General features: G+C 38.4%; 1 protein-coding gene across 2 annotated transcripts in view; it reads right to left on the bottom strand.

Moving 5' to 3' along the window:
- The window catches only part of hcn2b (hyperpolarization activated cyclic nucleotide-gated potassium channel 2b), a 32,045-nt gene extending 13,026 nt beyond the window's left edge, over positions 1 to 19,019 (bottom strand). Inside the window, exons 1-4 of one of the 2 annotated variants that reach the window (XM_077226430.1) lie at positions 18,219 to 19,019; positions 14,260 to 14,683; positions 9,299 to 9,460; positions 5,064 to 5,282 (exon numbers count right to left, since the gene is read on the bottom strand). In XM_077226430.1, coding sequence (XP_077082545.1) covers positions 5,064 to 5,282; positions 9,299 to 9,460; positions 14,260 to 14,683; positions 18,219 to 18,886 — 1,473 coding nt within the window. In that variant the 5' untranslated portion in view covers positions 18,887 to 19,019. Of the gene's footprint in view, positions 1 to 5,063; positions 5,283 to 9,298; positions 9,461 to 14,259; positions 14,684 to 16,803; positions 16,870 to 18,218 lie in introns of those variants that run through there. The other variant, XM_077226431.1, reaches the window with a different exon arrangement.
- Positions 19,020 to 19,476: the final 457 nt, after the last annotated feature.

The raw sequence follows: 19,476 nt of genomic DNA, 5'->3' as shown, positions 1-19,476 counted from the left end.
ATAGACTGCAACGTTATTACCGCAGAAAGGTAGTAATGACATTGTTAAAATAGTCCATGTGACTACAGTTGTTCAACCTTAATGTTATGAAGAGACAAGAATATGCCGGCTCTATTTTAACAATGTCTTTACTACCTTTCTGGGCCTTGAAAGTGGTAATAACGTTGCAGTCTATGGGAGGGACAGAAAGCTCTCGGATTTCATCAAAAATATCTTAATTTGTGTTCTGAAGATGAACGGAAGTCTTATGGGTTTGGAACCACATGACGGTGAGTAATTAATAACAGAAATTTCATGTTTAGGTTAACTAACCATTTAAGTGCATTACATGTCCTGCATTCTAAATACCGTAGCAATGTTCTAGCTAACATTTAGCCTTATGGCAGCTTTTACAAATGCTAGAAAAAAGACTGAATATGTGGATTCTGCATTTTCAAATCAAGGAACCCAGAACTCCAGAACACCCCCCAAAAATAGTGCTGATAAACATGTTAAGCATATTAAGTGGTTTGCCAGACCAAAGAAATGGGGGGTTGAGAAGAAGAGAAGACATGTAGCAACAGAAGAAAGCTTATACTTCCTGTCAGAAGCAGATATATCCTATATACAACAGACATGGCATGTGCGTGTTAGCATGCACACTATTCCTCATCATCCCTTTGGCAGTGGGAGGGGAATCATGAGAATCACTGACTGACTTTAATTAGCTCAGAGTGGAAATCCCTATCATAAACCCATTTCATGAAAACCTTTTGTTTCAGTAATCCAGCCCAAATCCTAATCTAAATCGATCTTAATTAATTACAATTAGGATAAGGGATTTGTACAATGGCACATAACCGAAAGAAATAACCAGGGGGTCCCGACTCCCAGCATGCCACCATCCCTTTTCACCTTTTTTGCATTTCTTTCTGCGTGTAGGTAATAGCACAATGATAATGGCTAGTTTTGTGAATAAAACACATATTTAATTAACCTACTTTACATATATAGGAGGCATGTAGCGGTAAAAAGAATTAAAAGATTGCAAATCTTTAGTAATAGAATTTAATCAGAGACAGTTTAACATTGACACAACTGTGCTTAAAGAGAGTACCACAAATGTGTTTACTTGCACATCAACATTTAGCCACCTCAAAATAACAGAGCCCGCTTGTCTCGTCAAGCTCGACAAACTCTGTAATTTACGCTTTGTCTCTTTCGATCAAGGAAGTCTATTTTCTCCTCTATTTGATTAATTCAGTCAGCCATGAAGTAATACAAGGTGTTAAGCTGAAACGTGAAGCCAATTACTTGAACCTTGTTGCAATCACTGTTTGAGTCTCCTATTACGTAGAGACAAGGTCTGTGCATTAGCACTGAAAACACTTCAGGAAACTTTCAATTGCACCTGGTCTCAGACTGGGTCATAGCTCAGGAAACTGTTCTCTGTTTATACTCGGACAGATAGATAGATTATTATTATTATTATTATTATAAAGAAAGCAAAGTGAGATTAAAAATCTCTTTTGCAAGAGCGTCCTGGCTAAGATTATCAGCACACAACTCACGTGGGTTTAACAAATAAAATTCATACATGTATAGTAAATCTATACATAAGTCAGGCAAAGCATCTACACACCGATGTCTTTCAAAATCACTTTAAAAATGTCCAATGAAACAAACTCCCTGAGTTTCAACTTATTTTGAAGATTATTCCAGGCAGAGGGGTAGCGAATTTAAATACCTTTTCCCAGTTCAGTCCGCACCACTGGAACCAACAATAAGAAAAAATCCTGAGATAGATAGATAGATAGATAGATAGATAGATAGATAGATAGATAGATAGATAGATAGATAGATAGATAGATAGATAGATAGATAGATAGATAGATAGATAGATAGATAGATAGATAGATAGATAGATAGATAGATAGATAGATAGATAGATAGATAGATAGATAGATAGATAGATAGATAGATAGATAGATAGATAGATATGTGGCTGTCACAGGACAGAGCTAGCAGTAGCTTAGCACAATAAGATTAGCTACACATCTGGTGACCTACAGGTAGATGACCCGATTAATCTGTGTAAGCTTCCTAGCAGAAGTCATCAAAGAATTGATGCAATGTTGCGTAATATATTAGAGATAATCATCTTAGTCCACCCAATATGGCTGAATTGACATATTCTGATCTGACTCTGACATTTGAACTGATTTGTGCTTGCTAAATATTAGCTCGGTCTTTCTTGCTTGCTTATTTTTAGAAATGTTTCTCCATACAGCACCAGGACTTTATTTTCCAAACTGTTCATTTAGTTTCTGTAAAAATTTACAACAGAATCACTTCCAACCCAAGCTAGCTTACAAATCACACAGCTCCAGTGAACATGTGGAAACAAGCAATTCATTATGAACTATGTTAGCGCATGTGCTAAATGCATGAAATCAAATCACATTTTCAGCCAGTCCACTGTTTTTTTTTTTTTATCTTTGTAATGGGACATGCAGTTCATCTTCAATCAGTGACATAAAGGGATGATATATTTCCCATGACCATCTGCCAAAGAATCAAGGTCATCACAGTCACCAAGGAGGGGGGATGAAAGCCTGAGTCTTGTGAACCGTATATCATGCTTTCGTTCCATATGGACATAGAGTCCATCAGTGGATACATTTAAACCATAGGTATCCGACGCCAACGAGGATTATGATGGTTTACCGTTATAATATAACGGTAATAACCAACGTGATATGAGAACCCCTATAGCCCTGTAGTCCACAACCCTAAACAAAGATCACAACCAATTCTTGCTGTAAACTCCTGCAAAAAGACTAAGAACTGTAATGTATTAATCTGTAAAATCAAATTGTTTCCATACATGATGCAGTCAGTATATTATCTTTTGTACAGTACATGTTGGACAATGTTGTGATCATTATTGTAACACACTAATCTAATCAGAGACTGCGGTGCCCAATGGTCGATTGATACAGCTCAATCTGTAAATCTTAGCAAGCCTGTACATACAAACACAATTTCCTGGGGTGCGGTAATGTTGACAGAAACTGATCTGAGACTTCTGTCGTTCTACTTCATATAAGCATTTGTTGGAGGCTAGACCTAAGCAGATAATTGAAAGTCAAAGTTAAGCAATGTAATGCTTGTTACGTAATGGCTAATGTCCCGTTCATCTGTCGTTGTCTGGCAATCTATTGGTTTCCGCATAGCAGGGGAGATGGACATGTGAGGGGACGATGGGAGATTTACACAGGGACATTGGGCTGTTTGTACATCAGGTTGCAAAGGCATGATAAATCCTTTTACAGAAGGGATTTGAAAGTTCCCTCAAAAAAGTACCCTATGCTTTATACAGTGGCTTTTGAACATATACTATACATTTATGTATGCATTTACTATACATTTATGTATGCTAGAAAGCATATTCTGGGTCAATATGTAGTAAATATATCCCTGCTATTTTAGAAAAGCAAGAACTCAAGGACCACCATCACAGCAATCCACTTCTTCCTTTCCACCAGTGAGATCTTCTTCATCTCAAGTATGCACAAAAATCATCAGGTTTTTAATGTATATTTTGGCTCAAAGGAACATTGCATTGCGTTTATTATGGATCATGAGGTCAAAAACAGCTTCCTATGGGCCCTTTATCTCATGCAAAGAATGGCTTTTGTTGGCATCTTTAGCACGTTCTACTCCGCTGCTGCCTCAGTGGCTCTGTTATCTGACGGCAAGCAGCTCTGTTGCTAGTGATTAATGAACAGGAAAGTCTGCTGCCTGAGGCGAGATTTGATGAGCTCCCCCGAAAGTCCCTTTGGGATTCTCTGCATTACATCATTCCTTCAAATCTTATTGTAATATATATGTTTAGACTAGAGTAAGAATCTACGGATTGCAAATAATGAAGAGCAGTAATTCCTTTAAATACATTTTAATACCTTTAAATGTTGTGCTTGATCTCGAAATACTTTTCCCTATGCCAGTTTGATGTGCAGATGCATGCAACTATGAGTAAGCCAACCGAATTAGGTCATTCGTAGGGGGACTTCCCAAAGTGTGGGAAGCACTGTGGTCAACTTCTCTCTCGACCAATGCTGTAAGTTTGGAGCAGGACAAATCTGTTTGAGCAACCAAAGAATGATGTGGCAGAAGTAGTGGTAGGATAGATAGGTATAGTCTATTTCAGGTCTTCAATCCTCCTCCTGGAGACCCACTGTCTTACAAAGTTTTGCTCCAACCCTATTCAAACACTCTTAAACCAGTTCATTCATGTCTTCAGAATTGTTTGAAAAACACAGGCAAGTGTGTTGAAGCAGGTTGGAGAAAAAACTTAGCAAAAAGTGGGTTTCTAGGAGACTGACTGAGGACTTCTGGTCTATTTGAAACTGAATTTGATTGCTGATTAACTTAATTCAGTTCTGTCAGTCCGACTGCTGTACATTTCCTGTAGAAGAGAATATCTATGTCACTGTCAGATTTTTTATGTAAACTGACCGCTGTCCCATGGGGATTCTCCAATAATTTAAGAACATACAAGCCTTTTTACTCAGGTGGGCACAGGGTTGGTGCCTTTGTGGGGGGTTATTGGAGCAGAGGTGAGGGGGCACAATGACCCTCATAGCGCCGACGCTGAGTGGACATCAAATTTCTTTGAAATACAATCTCCCCAAAAAATATATTATTTTAAAGCACATGGCAATAACAAAACGATTATATATGCTCGATGGAAAGTGCCAAGATAAGAAGTTTGTAACCAAATCGTTTGTGACGTCAAGACACGGGTTGCAAACTAGAGTTGCCGGTGTAAACAAGCACCAGATGCCGTGATTAGGAATCAAAGACCGAATTACATCAGTGGGAGAGACTGACAACTGATCAGATGAGAGGGAGACCAGATTGCAGAGAATACCCAGAATCCTCAGCCGTAGGGATAGTTGGCCTGAGCAGTTTCATTTCACCGACTTTGATCTGGCAAGATCAAACAAACGGTGACACATAAGAAGGTCATCTGCAGGTGTTTCGTGTGTATGTGTGTGTGTCTGGAGTATAGTACCCACCTTCTCCTGGTACTGGCGCCGGGAAGAGTCCAACGACTGTATGAGGGCGGTGGCATGCCCAATGAACATGGCGTAGCAGGTGGCTCCCACGATCATACTCAGCATGGTCAACCAGATATCAGACATACTCTCTGGGGCCTGGCGTCCGTACCCGATGCACAGCATATGGCTCATGGCCTTGAACAGGGCAAAGGAGTACAGCTCACTCCAGGAGTCATTCTGCAAATTGGAATGCGAGAAAGTGATAGAAAAAGAAAGGGAGACTTTGATTACTTCATCAGCACTAGATAAACTCTCCTGAGCATGATCTCCTCTGGAGACTAATCCTTGTGTCAAAATCTTGGCTCATGAGGGGTACACCTCTACAAAACCTCTATTAAAGGCAGCTTTCCAAGTTCTGTACGTTGGATAGCTACATGCGCCATGGACCTGTGATAGATTCATTATTTCATCACTCCGTCTGTTATTTAAAGGTGGTTAATTGGACCGCATTTTTTATTGTTCAGCTGGGCTCTTGTTATAATGTCTTTCCCCCCCTTGCAAATATCTGCCTAGGACCTCAGCTGCTACGCTTAAGTGCTTCGTCTCTCTTCATAAGCTACTGATTTTTCAGGATTGACCTGATGGGTCCCTGTGAAATGTGCTTAACCTAATTTGCATTCACTTCGAGCAGGTTTAGACAAGGCTATGAAGATCCTGAATCAAAGTCAAGGAGGCCACGGGTGACTTTGAATGATGAAGAGGGGGAATGAGGTGAAAATGGAAAACGGGGTGATGAGTAATCAGAGGAATTACTTTGTGGAAATGAGTTGAGAAGTGGTTTACTAGGGTTGGGATGGAGGAAGCCTCTATTGAGGCCAGGACACACCTGCCTGCTATCACTGGCAGATTGGGTGCAAAGACAGTGCTCATAGAGTGCAAGTGTCATGGAGAAATAAGAAGTATAAATGTTTGCAGACTCAACTGTACAGTGCTAAGGAAGAAGCAAATTGTTGCCTCAACCCCAACAATCCTGTCAAGTACAAATGCAAACAAGCTCAAGAAGACATTGTCTGGAGTCTAACCATTTATTTGAGAAACTGCAAGGCTTGGCAGTGTAAAAAGCATGCAGTGTGGGCAATGTGTCTCAGTGTGTCTTCATGTCTGCTTTACATCTTAGTGTGTCTCATTGTGTCTTAATGTCTGCTTTCCATCTTCTTTCCATGTCTGCATTCCAAGACTTCCAGACATACCCTGATCAATATTTTTTTCTGGGTTAACTGGAACATCTCAATGAGTGCACAGGCCAACAATTAAACACAAAATGAACACAATAAACTCCTGAAGTTCCACATAATATATTTGAACCCTCCTGACATATGCATGGGAAAGAAATAAATTAAATATCCACTTCTTTTGCTTAAGTTTATTCTTGGATGGACCTGAGTCATGCCTTGCACTGTTAGACTGAATTCTCATGATTTGTACTGCTACATAAACACTATAAACAAAGAATTGCTTGGCAGTGGCATGCTTAGTAAGGTGTATGCAAATAAACACATTGAGTAATTGTTTAGCCTTGAAACATTCACCATTTAACACCCCAGCACATGCTCTACATTATGTGGATAAACAGGCATTCACAAATTATTTCCTGTTCCCTGCATTTATGCGAAAAGAAAGAGGAAATGTTTAATGCTGCATAATCTGTTTTAGCAGAAAGAAACTGTAGTGCTGCTAGCATGATTTGGAATGAGCTAAATGAAAGATTAGCACACATTAGGGTAGATCCGGTTAAGCAATTGTGCTTTGGTTACATATGCTCAACTAATGCCCTTAGCGCACATTTAACCTAGTGCTGCTCTACCCCACTGTCTACCCCACTGGCACAGAGATGAAGAGACTTAGCTATTAAGTTGATTTATCCAAGTTCAACTAGTATAGTAATTAATCTTCACTGCAGGGCTTTTTTCTTGGAGAAGTATTAACAAAGTGTTTTGTAAAGTCTACATTCTGCTGAGGGGGAAAAAAAAATCCCCCTAATAGTTACTGTCTAATCTATTATGGCTTGCTGAGGTATTATAATGGTGTTTATAATTGAATAAATATAGAGAGCTAATTAGCTGCAGTGCAAAGGGTTTTCTGTAGCATTGCTTGTTTAATCATTTATATGTTAAAGAGCAAACAATTTTTACGGTGGTGAAGACAAGCCACTTTTAGAAAAATGTTGCAGTGATAAATATGGTAGTTGTGAGAATTGATGTCCCGACTTTGTTTAAAGAGCTAATAGCCTTTGTTGTTTGTTGACTCTAACATATAGGAACATTGAATAAAAAAGCCTGAAAAATGTTTTTGTGTTTGTGTCGTTTGGGCAAAATTTTAGATGCAATTATTGTCCGATTAGAAACATAATTTTAACAAATGGCTTTGTCCTAATGTGAGATTTCAGTCTTCCCCATTTCAGTATATAACAGCTGTACTTCCCAACGTTCATTATGGGCACATTACCAAGACGGTTGCTAGTGAACTGACCTGCGCTAAAGGGGCTTTTGTTAGAGCCCTTCAATGTGAATGTGTAGATGAAGATAGGCCATGGTGAGTCTATACATGTGTGTCTGTACATCTGAGGTATGCTTATCTTAACCTTGAATGGCTCCTCAAGTTTGCAGAGCTCATGAGCAAGAATCTTGGAAAATGCATATGTGAGCATGTACCTTTGAATCGGACATGCTTTATTTGGGATTCTAACCGTGCACAGACGGATTTAAAGATGCTAGGTCATGGATCACAGGGCACAGCTGGATCAAAAGGGATCAAAGGGTGTATTTCAGTGCATTGATCTATCAGAGGCGGGAAACACAGCGGCAGATGAATTGTGGCTGATTCATTTGTAACTCATTTATGCACTTCAACAAAACATTTTTTATTCAGTTTGGATGTGATATTGATTAGTCTAGGCTTACATTAATGATCATGATGTTTTTTCCAACCACTATTGAAGACACATTTTTTCAGAATCTGACCCTGGCTATCTGCAAACAGGAAGAAGGCAGTACAAGTGATACTATTTTGGATTGGATTCACACTGTCTGAATGTCGTCACTTTTTTTCCAGTATCCTGAATGGTAATGCCTCTCTAAGTTGTATTGTGTTCTAACACCCAAGGAAGGTTTGTAAATTGTCCAGTGTTTTATAGCACCTTTGCTGAAGCAACACTTCAGCGAGTGTGACTCACAGGCTTCATTACCGCACAAATAAGGGCCTATTGAGAGTACAGGCGGACACTTGAAATAATGAGAAGGATCGTTTAACGCTGCGTCTTTCATTTCAATCAATCTGCCTTTCGAAAGCAGCTGACCTTGATTGCTAAGAACTGGCAATGACTAGACTGACTGCAACTATTGTGGTAACAAAAGCCAATGAGAAACCTGTCCCCATGTCACATGAAAGCATATAAAGAGTCTCAAAAAGGAGTCTCAGGCAGGGAAACCCTAAATAATCTGCATTTCTTAGATTTATTCAACCCTGTGAGTTTGTCAACCTTTCCACTGGTAAATTCATTTTTTTTAAAAGCACGTTGCGTTTTTCATACCAAACTGGTTGACGACTATTCACACACTGTCGCCAATCGTTTACAATAATGTTTAAAACAAGCTAACCTTTGTTTGTCAGAGTGTTTTTTTGCCCACATGTGAATCCCCAGATAACCCAAGTATAAGTCGTTCTCTCAGTTAAAGTTGCCTGACGCTGTACACACTTTACCGAGCAAGAGTTCGCGATCGATTACTGTGTACATTAGTGTAGCAAATGTCCAAACAGTGTCTTTTCTTCAAACTAGACTAAACAGCATGGACAACTTCTAGAACAGATGGATGATGGTGAGCAGTGAGGGAGGGGTGACTCGAAGTGCCTGGCAGACTTGTGAAAGTGAGAGGAGCAGGTGATGGAGTCGGCTCCCCAATGTCCCCATGTGATTAACACTGTCAAACACTGATAATATCAGTAGAGGTGTTGGCTTTGTTATTTGCATATTGTGTGGAATTGTCCAGGCATAATTTGAGTGACCGTTCTCAGAGCCATTTGCTGAGTCCAAGATTCAGTTCCTGGACTGAAAATGGCTCATTCCTATTTGTGTGTAACTGAATAAAATGATGCTCAAACTTTGGGCTACACAAATCACTGAGAACTTGCTATTTAGGAGAGTTAAGGAGGATTTGCGTTACAGAAACCAAGGTAAGTTGAAAGGTAAGACTTACCACCATCTTGTTAAGGGACACCCAACAGTCTGAAGGGAAGTCCTGCAACATGGGCACCAGGAACTGCAGACAGCCATCCCAGTGGCACAGCAGTAGCATCATCCCAATCAGATTGATAATGCGCATCACCGCACTGGCCAGGTCATAGGTCATGTGAAAGATCTGTCAGTCAAGATAAGAGCTCATTACATTTGAGTAGCAGAAGGGAAGGACTCTCTAGGACAAACCAGAAGATATTAAATTATCACGACTCTGAAACACAGACAGACTCTGAAACAAAATCCCTCATTTTCGGAGGGATTGTCTAAACAAGCTACTGTTTCAAAACCCCTTTGACTAGTAGATTATTTTTGACCTCTAGATTTGTGAACATATTGTATTGAGATCAGGTTTATCAAAGGTTTATGTAATGAGTACAGTACATTCTACAAACTTCATCCCGTCAGATTAGATTCAATATCGGTGACTGTGAGTTCAGAATGATACGAACATGTCTGTGAATGATGAAAGTAATGTGCCAAACTGATACAGAGTTCTTCCTGGCAAGACTAAGCAAGAGTGGAGAATGTGTCTCTTGGAGACAGCTGTGTATGCAGTTTGTTTGTGGTTACAAAGTGAAGAAGCCAGCTATTGGAAAGCGATCTGGAGCCAGCCCAGGATAATTCCTTGTGTGGTTGTGTGAGACAGTGTCAACACTCTCTTCCCATACCAGAAACAAGGCTTGTCACACCTGAGAAAAGCCAAGTGCCCCAAATAGCAACTGAGCCAAAACAGCGATAAAAGAAGACAAGGCAGAGACACTAACCTGGCTCATGTTGTAAAGTTCTTAGTCGGCATGGGTTGTTTTTTCTAGCTTGAGAAGCAGCAGCATCTTAAAACCGAGACAATACAAAACATAAAACTGACTGGAGACTAATATTTGAAGAGAAGCATCATGCTTGGGGCTATGGTTGGGAGTTATGGCTGTTTGTTTAGCATATCATTGTCGCCCTGCAGTTCTTGAAAGCCTCTTTGATCAGGGTCACTGATATCAAAGAAATGTGGAAGCACTTATAGGTCTCATTACACTGCGATTTAAATTTGGTTAAATGAATGATCCATACCAAATATCCTTTTTCTTCTGTCATGCATAATCACCTACTGTAAGTGTGTTGTCAAACATCAGCTGACTAATGTCCCCGTTAAAACACTGGCTTGTGTATGTAGCCTACAATATAATCACCAGGCATTTTTTTAAAATAATTTTTCAGTATGCATACCATGGTGTGGTTGTTGGTTCGAAACAATTTTGTAAGCAACTTTTACAAACTATGTGAAAGTTTTTAATCTCCAATTTAATTTAATTTAAACCAATTATAGCAAGCGCTTCGGCTGACTGAACTTCAGCTTCTTTTAGTTTTCTTATTCATGTGTTTATACAACCAAATAGGGTCATTCTAAAGGCCTGCAATGAAAGTTGACTTTGTTGTCGCCTCTCGTCGGCTTCGTCTCAGCCAAAACGCTGCGTTTAAACGCACTAAAAGGACTACAGGCGAGTGTCAACTAGCACATGCGTTCTGCACCTGTATCTATAGTCTATATCCGTCATTAAAAATGGAAGCCGAAACTAGGACTGCAAATATAAAAACTGTAAACAAAGCAGTGCTTGCCTACCATTTTGAATATCAATCTCGCTGATCACTGACAATATTTGCGCATTGGAATGCTCAGGTAAGATGATGTAGAATTACAATAGCCTTCTGTCTGTGCCATATTGACTTCTTTGCTGGCTTTTATCACTTTTGCTTTGATTCTTTGATTGTAGTGAAAACTCGTTCACTAAGCTGAGCAACAGCCCGTCAGAATTCTCTCTCTCACTGCCGATGCCAATAATACGAATTACAAAGTCAATATGCTCAACTGGCCAAATATACCCCACACCGTAAAAACTGCCGGCTGACACTCAACAACTGCCTAATGTTGGCCAACAGACACTCTTTGGCTTGGTGTGTCAGCACTTTAAACGTTTTGATTTCTTGGGGATTTTCCAATAGTTGGTCTGGATTTAGAAAGCTAGTGCTTAGACTGCTAGCTTACCATTTATAGTTTTTTACTAAATTATAAATGGTTAATATAAGCTAATCAACTAACATTTCCCTTTAATTGTGATTTTAGTTTCTTTGTGATTTTAGCAACATTACAACTGGCCTGACAGCTTAGCATAGATTAGCATAGTATAGATAGCATGCTTACCTAACATACACAATGTAATCTTGTAAACAGAACATTTATCTTTCTTTGTTTTTAATTACCCTGCCGTTTGAAAGCTAACTATTAACCTGGTAGCTTAGAATGCATTTTTTTTACAAAATTATAAATGGTCAAAAACATTTTGCTTTGTGTTTTTTTAGCAAGATAATAACAACTGGCCTGATAGCTTAACACAATGTTCACCATTGCTAACCTATACTCTTTGTAATCTTGTTAGCAGAAGGCTGGCAAGCAAAGCCTTTTTTATTAGCTAGCATAAATTATGGTTATATTATGACATGCTACTTTGGCTAATGAAATGCTTTTCTTGTTAGTTTTTCTGGAAACACTTTAGTATGGGGAACACATATTCACTATTAATTGCGACTTTTGCCTCAAACTCCTAATTTATTGCTTATTAATAGTTAGTAAGGTAGTTGTTAAGTTTAGGTATGGGGTATGATTAAGAGATGAAGAATGTGGTCGTGCAGAATAAGCATTAAAATGTGCTTTATAAGTACTAATAAACAGAAAATTAAGTTAAAAATGAGAATTGTATTACTGAAAAATGAAAACATTTGAAGTATTACTGTTTTTCTTGTTATGGCCAAAAATACAACAGGCGTTTTGATCAGGCTTTACAAACGTCCAAGGGTGGCAGCTGTTTACATGGAGTACAAAATCAGGGTAATGGGCAATAATCTAAGTGTGCAGTTGAAGGTTATGCTAGCTATTTATGACCTTTCCCCGATAAAAAACCAAAGTTTTAAGGCATTACCTTCACTTAATCAAGATTAAGGAAAAGTGGTGTAAGACAAATGGGTTTCACAACTTGGTAATATCTTTTAGGTTGTCTTACTCGTGCTTTGTCCCTGCCTGAGTAATCAAGAGCTATACGGGGGCTAAACTGTGTGGAGTGAATGTGGCACTGCTGTGCAAGGTTGATTCAGTAATTGAGGGCCATGCCTAGCTCAAATTACCACTATGTAATCAGGAGCATAATTGTCCCATTTGGTGGTGAAAAGAACGCATATAACTGAATCATCAGTCAGCTCAACCCCAGACAAATCGTCACATTGCTGTCACCCAGCTGGCTCTCTATATAATCATCCGAAATGTTCACAAAAGGTGGTGTTTTGAAATGTTGGTCATTGTTTTAATGTTAATGCACTGAATTGTTTTTACTATTGTGGTCAGTCAGTTGCTGTTATCAATGTTTATGATGGTTAATTACCCCAGGCTACGTTACTTAGCCTGTGAACCTAATTAGTCGCCCACGACAAACGCCTACAAGACAGCATTGGAAATCAGTGAAAAGCTCAATTGAATACTTGCTGCTTCTCGCAATTACAAACAAAAGAAGTGACATCACCAGGTAAATAAACATTTTGCTATGTTTGGAATAGCATAAGAATGACTACATCCCACAATGCAATGTGCTCGATCTTCTATCTTCAGTGTGATAGAGACCCAGAAGTTTACATTCATACCACATTTATCCAAAATGACCTACATTTCCGTCAAGTTGTATTTGAGTATATGCATTCACTGGAAGAGAACGCAAGAACGCTCAACATATCAGTCTTATTTTCAACATGTTTCTTGTCTTATTTTGTCAGACTGCCAATGCCAGAAGCTGCATCCAAATATGTATACTTCCCTACTATTTAGTAGGCAAAAAAACGTATGTGAAAGGAGTAGTATGTCTGAACTCACAGTACTCATAAAACAGTAGGCCAAACGTACCCAGGTGACCTACTATTACCAGTGAAATTCAGAAGTGCACAAAACTATACATATATATATATATATATATATATATATATATATATATATATATATATAGTTTTTCAATAGTCGTTAACAAGCAATGAACAAGCAAAACAAAGCCAAAGCGTCTTGATCGCCCCCAGGTGGCTGGTCCAAGTATAGGTCATAAACCCCACCCTCTCCATGTAGTCTAATGGGACGTGAGGCAAACTAAACAATCCAATTACACTTCAAATAAAAGTGTAATTTTAGGTAGTTTTATCAAGCTGATGTAAGTTTGAAGTGTTCGTTTTTTAAAAATAAGTTTGGTCTAAGTTACTTATTCGATGCTATAAAAACGGGAGTGTGACGTCATGATTGACAGCTGTGATTGACAGCTTCTCTGAGCGAAGTAGTCACTGAGGTACCAACTGACTTTTTTGGGTGATTTTCAGGAGACGATTGGAGCTGCAACTTTAATTTCTATATTTCCATAATTGTTTATGTCACACCGATATAATGAGTTGTTCTGCAGTAAACTGTACTAACCGTTTCTGCGCAGAATCAGGTTCAAATCAGCGAAAGATGTCAGCGCCATATTGGGACATTTGCCGCTTCAGTTTTCTACTGTGGAAGAGACTGAAGGTGCGTCGACCATCTTTCTTACAGTCTATGGTCGTGAATTAATTTATTATTCAAAAGAAGAGAGTAGGCCTATGCGCTTTCGGATGCAGCCATTGTGTATATCCAGCAGAAGCAATTATTTTTGAGTTAGGCTACCGAAGCTATCAGCCATGATTCATTTATTTTGTTTATCTCAAATGGCAGCCATCATGAGATGACCGATAATCTATTCAATGTGGAATAAAACCAATTTTAAATGAGTACAAATTACTCCTTTCGTCGAAGCGAATATTTAAATTTCTTCACATTGTCACAAATCGAAAGATCGTGTTTGACTTCAACAATGAAGCCCATCTTACCTCTTCCCATTGATGGATATAACGAATCAGTCTGGACAGTCGAAGTAGTCGCAGTAAACTGAGAATCTTGGTGAAGCGCACGATCCGCAATGCCCTGGCAGTCTTGTAAACCTCAGAGTCGATGCCTTTCTCTACGATGAGAAAGATATAATCCACCGGGATGGATGAAACAAAGTCTACCACGAACCACGTCTTCAGGTACTTCATCTTGATCTTTTCTGGGTCCAGTATTATCTCTGTGTTGTCTTCGTAGACAATGCCTGTACGGAAGTTCAGCACCAGGTCCATGAGGAAGAACGTGTCGGACACTACGTTGAAGATAATCCAAGGGGTGGAGGTCTCCTCCTTGAAGAAGGTGATGCCCACAGGAATGATAATCAAGTTGCCCACCATAAACATTAGCATTGTGAAATCCCAGTAGAACCTATGTGGAGAATGAAGGAACGGGTACATGAATTCAATGAATCAGGTCATACGCTTAAATGCATGTGCAAAAATGCCGCAGAATTTTTATTTTATTGATAAATTGCAAAAAAAATAGGCATTTCAGTGTCTGAAACAAAATGTCTGAATATTTTCATTTGTAAATTCTAGTCTTCAAGGTAGAGTTGTGTGCATGAATTCATTATTTAGCTTGGTGCATGGACACCTTATGTTAATATGAGGCTGTTTTTTGGGAACTGTTTTGATTTCTTGTTTGCCGTATGTCAATCTAATATGGCATTTTTCATGTATTTGGCATAAGAGGCACACCTTTAGAATAAGGAAATGAAATTCAGTTCTCGTGCGTTCGGTGAGACAGGGACACATCCTATAAATAACCCCTTGACAAACACGCTACACGCACACGAGAGGCGATGTAGGCGTAATAAAACCGCTTTCGTGTGATATAGTGCCTGTTGGATGAAATCAATATGGTGAGATATTGTACCAATAAATAATAGTCAACCTATGCAAGGTCACCACAAGGACGCTGAGAAAGGGATACAGACGGGATGATTTGGCTTACAGATTTTTGAAATTTAAGTGTGACATTAAGATCTAAGTAGCTTTTCTTAAGGTGTATCAATCATTTATTGATCATATATGGTGACATGATTGCAAAGCTGTCTGTGGTATTGAAACCAAAACTTCAGAAGCGATCATAACTGAGCTTTCTCAAGCAAACTATGCAGTGATCTAATAATATGTGCTCATCACATAAAGCTCATTTAAATGCAGTTCTCCGTTTGTCTTCTCTGTGCAAATAATAATAGGTCACCGGCCTGCACTGCAACGTGTGATTATGAATAAATACGAAGACTAGCTTGAACAAATCCATTATACATTTTCTTTTCTTTCTTTGTTTCCGTGCATGAACAGAAAAACATGTGCATGAAAAGTTATTGGCACAACGAGCAGAGAGCGTAAAAGAATTTGTAATGATGCTGATGTTGGGAAAAAAAGGACAGTTTCCCCCCCTGAGTTTTCTTTCTCTGTATGAGATAGTGTACTTAGCCTTAATTATAAAATATTCCATTAAAATATTGTACTGAATGGATTGTTATTATTATTTTGATGAATTATATATATATATATTTATATAAATTATTTGAATATAGATATTATATATTAGTATTTTTATGAACGTTTAGTTTTATTATTTTATATCTAAAATATTCCATTAAAACATTGAACTGGGTATCTAAAAAGAGAGAATTAATTATTGTTTTTTATTATATTTTCTTTAATTATATATAAAATATTGCACTGATACACTGAGCTGGGTATCTGAAAATAGAGAATGGTTTATTTTATTTAGATTATTATTATTATTTTGTTGTGTTGTGTTTTAACGATTATTTTTTAATTATTTTTATGCCTGATACTTTTATGAAAGATTACTTCAATTTTTGGTGTATATATCTTATATTAAAATAATGAAATTTATATTGGAAATCAGAGAATGGTGTATTTATTTATCTATTCATTATTATTATTTAATTGTTTTTATATGATTTGTTGCATTTATGTTTTATTATTTTTAATAGTTAGTTAGATAGTCTGTAAAATCTTTTATTTCTGCTATGTGTTTCTCGCCTCATAATGAATGGCTATTACAAAAGTATGGTTATGGTTTACACAAAATGAGTCATCTCCTGTTGAATGCACAGTTGGTGTACTAACATTGTTGAGTGTTACTCTTTGGGGACCCAGCAAATGATTATGAAAAATATTGGTCAAACTGATTAATGGTCTGTCTCAATCAAAAGATCATAGCTACTGCCTAAAACTGAACCATTATGTTTAACAGCCTTTTTTGGAGGTAACTTGATATAAAATCAACCTGTTTGTCACTGTATTTGAGGAAAGCCTTCTTGTCTCCCTGTCCTGGGACATAATTAAGCAAAGACAACAGAGGACACTATTATTAAAAGTGCTTGCTGTGTGAACAACAAACAAACCACTGAATTATATTGTTGAGCTATAGTAATAAACAAGATCAGTTCTTATCTGGTCCAGGGTCAGTGTCAGTAAGGCTCCACAAGAAAGTTTTATTCCCACTTTTTTGATTGCGTTTCATCACAGAGTTTATCATGAGAGGCTGAGGAGATCATTTCTGGATTTTGAAGTAAGTGTCCTGACTAAATTTCCCTTTGCAGTTTATCCGGCTTTTACGCAAAAGGATTTCCATAAATTTTCTGGTAAATTATACACACCTGATTACATTAAACATAACAGCTGGTGCAAGTTGGCCATCAATGATTAATTTTGTTGATTAATGAGTTTGCTAAAATATCAAGTGAATGTGAGTTCCCAATCCTTATTACTAATTATAAAATTGTGCATGTTTGATATTCAAGCCAATAGATTGTTCCAGGAAAAGGTTTCCTTTTGTGTCCCTCAAACCTGATACTGGTATGATGGTAACAGAGTTGATGCATAAATTAGTTTAATAAAAATTAAACTTAATAAAATGTTAATTAAAATGAATTTTTAGAAGACTGTCAAATTGACATCACAATTACTTTGCAACCTTGTTTGTTAATAATGTCATCCTAAAATGTGTATGGTCTTAGTCGTAGTCCCATAGTCAACCGTGTTATTGTGACCAGTGAACAGTTGGTGTGAGACTGAACACTAAATATTATTGTATAATATATTATTGTATAATATTATATGTGAATGAATGAATAAATATCAGCACACCCTGTAGTGTTATGAACTAGAGCAGAATGGCTAAACAAACATTAAAAGACATTTTTAAGTTCAATTAGCCATTGCGGTCTAGAACATAACACTAAAAGAAAGAGAATTTAATTCTGATATTTATTCATTCACAAATATTTAGTGTTCAGAATCACATCAGCTGTTCACTGTACAAAGTCACAGTAACAGGGCTGACTATTTAAATATGTCCTCTAATAAATGTAACATTTTAAGATGACATTATTAACAAACAAGGTGTATACACAAGTGCCACCTTATTTATAAATAATGTATAAGCATAAGTGCCACCTTATTTGTTAGTAGAGGACCACCTGCCCCTGACTGTACAATTAACAGCTGATGTGATTCTGAATTTGTGAATGAATGAACGTTCGAATGAACGAATGAATAAATATCAGCGTTAAAATCTCTTTCTTGTAGTGTTAATACCTAGACCACTAATGGCTAATTGAACTTTAAAAGTTCAACTGTTACTTTTTTCTTTTTTTACTTTCACTGCATTTTAAAGTGTTATTTGTAAGAAGAGGATGACCTTAAATAGTCAACCCTGTTACCATGATTTTGTTCAGTGTTGCTCTTTACTGACCGTGGGATATCTTCATTTTTTTTTTTTTTTTTTGTCAAACAAAATGTTTAATATTTTACAGAAACGCACCTTTTTATACCAGAAAAGCCAGCTATTTTACAGAATTCATGGGAATTTGTAACCAGGTATTGAGTCTCCATAGGTGTTACCCCATCGCCCCTACCTGAAATCACTGTACGGATGAATAATCCAGTTGCCAGCGGATTTGACTCGTTCCTGCTCCTTCTCCACAGCCTTTTGGCTCCCAAACATACGCAGGGAGAATTTGTTGACCCCGGGCTGTAGCATGGCGCTAAACTGCCTCTGCATGTAAGTTTGATTGTCCCTGGTTTCCCCATCATCTGCCGAGATCTGGCCATCCTCAGACTTGGGAAAGCCCACAGAATGGTCCTGCTGGTTCGGGGTCGGTCCGTGGGCAGGGGGGGCGTTGGAGAAGGAAACCCTAGAGTCCTTCTTGTCGGCGGTCGGGGCAGGAGTGACCGAGCCGTCCATGCTGGAGGTGCTTGAGTGACATACAGATGCTGTGAAGCCTCCACCTGTCTGCTTCTCCTGCTTGGAGAGGACTGAGGACAAGCTGTCGTTTCTTCGGCAGTCTCCGTTGATAACGCATCTCATTCCGGTGCCAACCTCACCGTCAAAGCCGCTCCTGGAAACATCTCCGTGACTGAGGAGCGCTGTGGATTCCGTGCTGCATCCATAGGAGACCGAGGCGAAATCCTTGTTGTTGGAGATCCTGCTCGTTACTCCCCCTCCTGGTGTTGCACTCTTCATCCTGGAGGAAGAGTCAAGGATCTCTTTGTGGTCTTCATCGCCGTCCTCCGCTTCGTCCATGACAGGGTTCCTTTGAAATGAACCCTGACACTGCCAGATTGCGAAAGCGCGGACGTAGGCAGTTAGTGGCTTTACTCCGCGTCCCTGTGTCACCAGACACAACTACACCAGGAGCGTTGCTATGGCTGCACGCGTTCACTCCCTTACCTGGAAACGCATCGCAAGCTCTGTGTTCACAGGCATATAGCAGGGAGAAATTAGTGGGAAATGGGCCGAGATGCGCTTGTGCGATTAATTCTGCGTTTCTTTGTGTTAAATATAGGTTAGCAGCATATAGCCTAGTAGTAGCCTGTGGTGAGGATGCATGTCCATTTACACATTTCAAGAAAAAAAAGAGGCCGGCATATTTTAAGAACGAGGAAATTTATTTGACTTGATCTCATGCATATTTGAAAAATACCATCTTCAAAGCAAAACAAAAAACATGATTTGATTAAAATGGCAGGTTTGTGACCAATTAAAATATTATTTTCATTCATGAATAATTAGGGTTATTATAGGTTATTCCATTTGTCCTGAACAAAGTGTCATCAAAAGGTCAAAATGTCTTCAAAAATTCATGCCACTTTGTCAGATGTCTTTTTCCCAGG

This window comes from Siphateles boraxobius, unplaced genomic scaffold, assembly GCF_051911475.1.
Source record: "Siphateles boraxobius isolate OS27281-9 unplaced genomic scaffold, OSU_SipBor_1 13, whole genome shotgun sequence".
Classification (NCBI taxonomy): domain Eukaryota; kingdom Metazoa; phylum Chordata; class Actinopteri; order Cypriniformes; family Leuciscidae; genus Siphateles; species Siphateles boraxobius.
The sequence above is the reverse complement of the archived record's forward strand: the minus strand, read 5'-3'. Positions and strand labels throughout refer to the sequence as shown.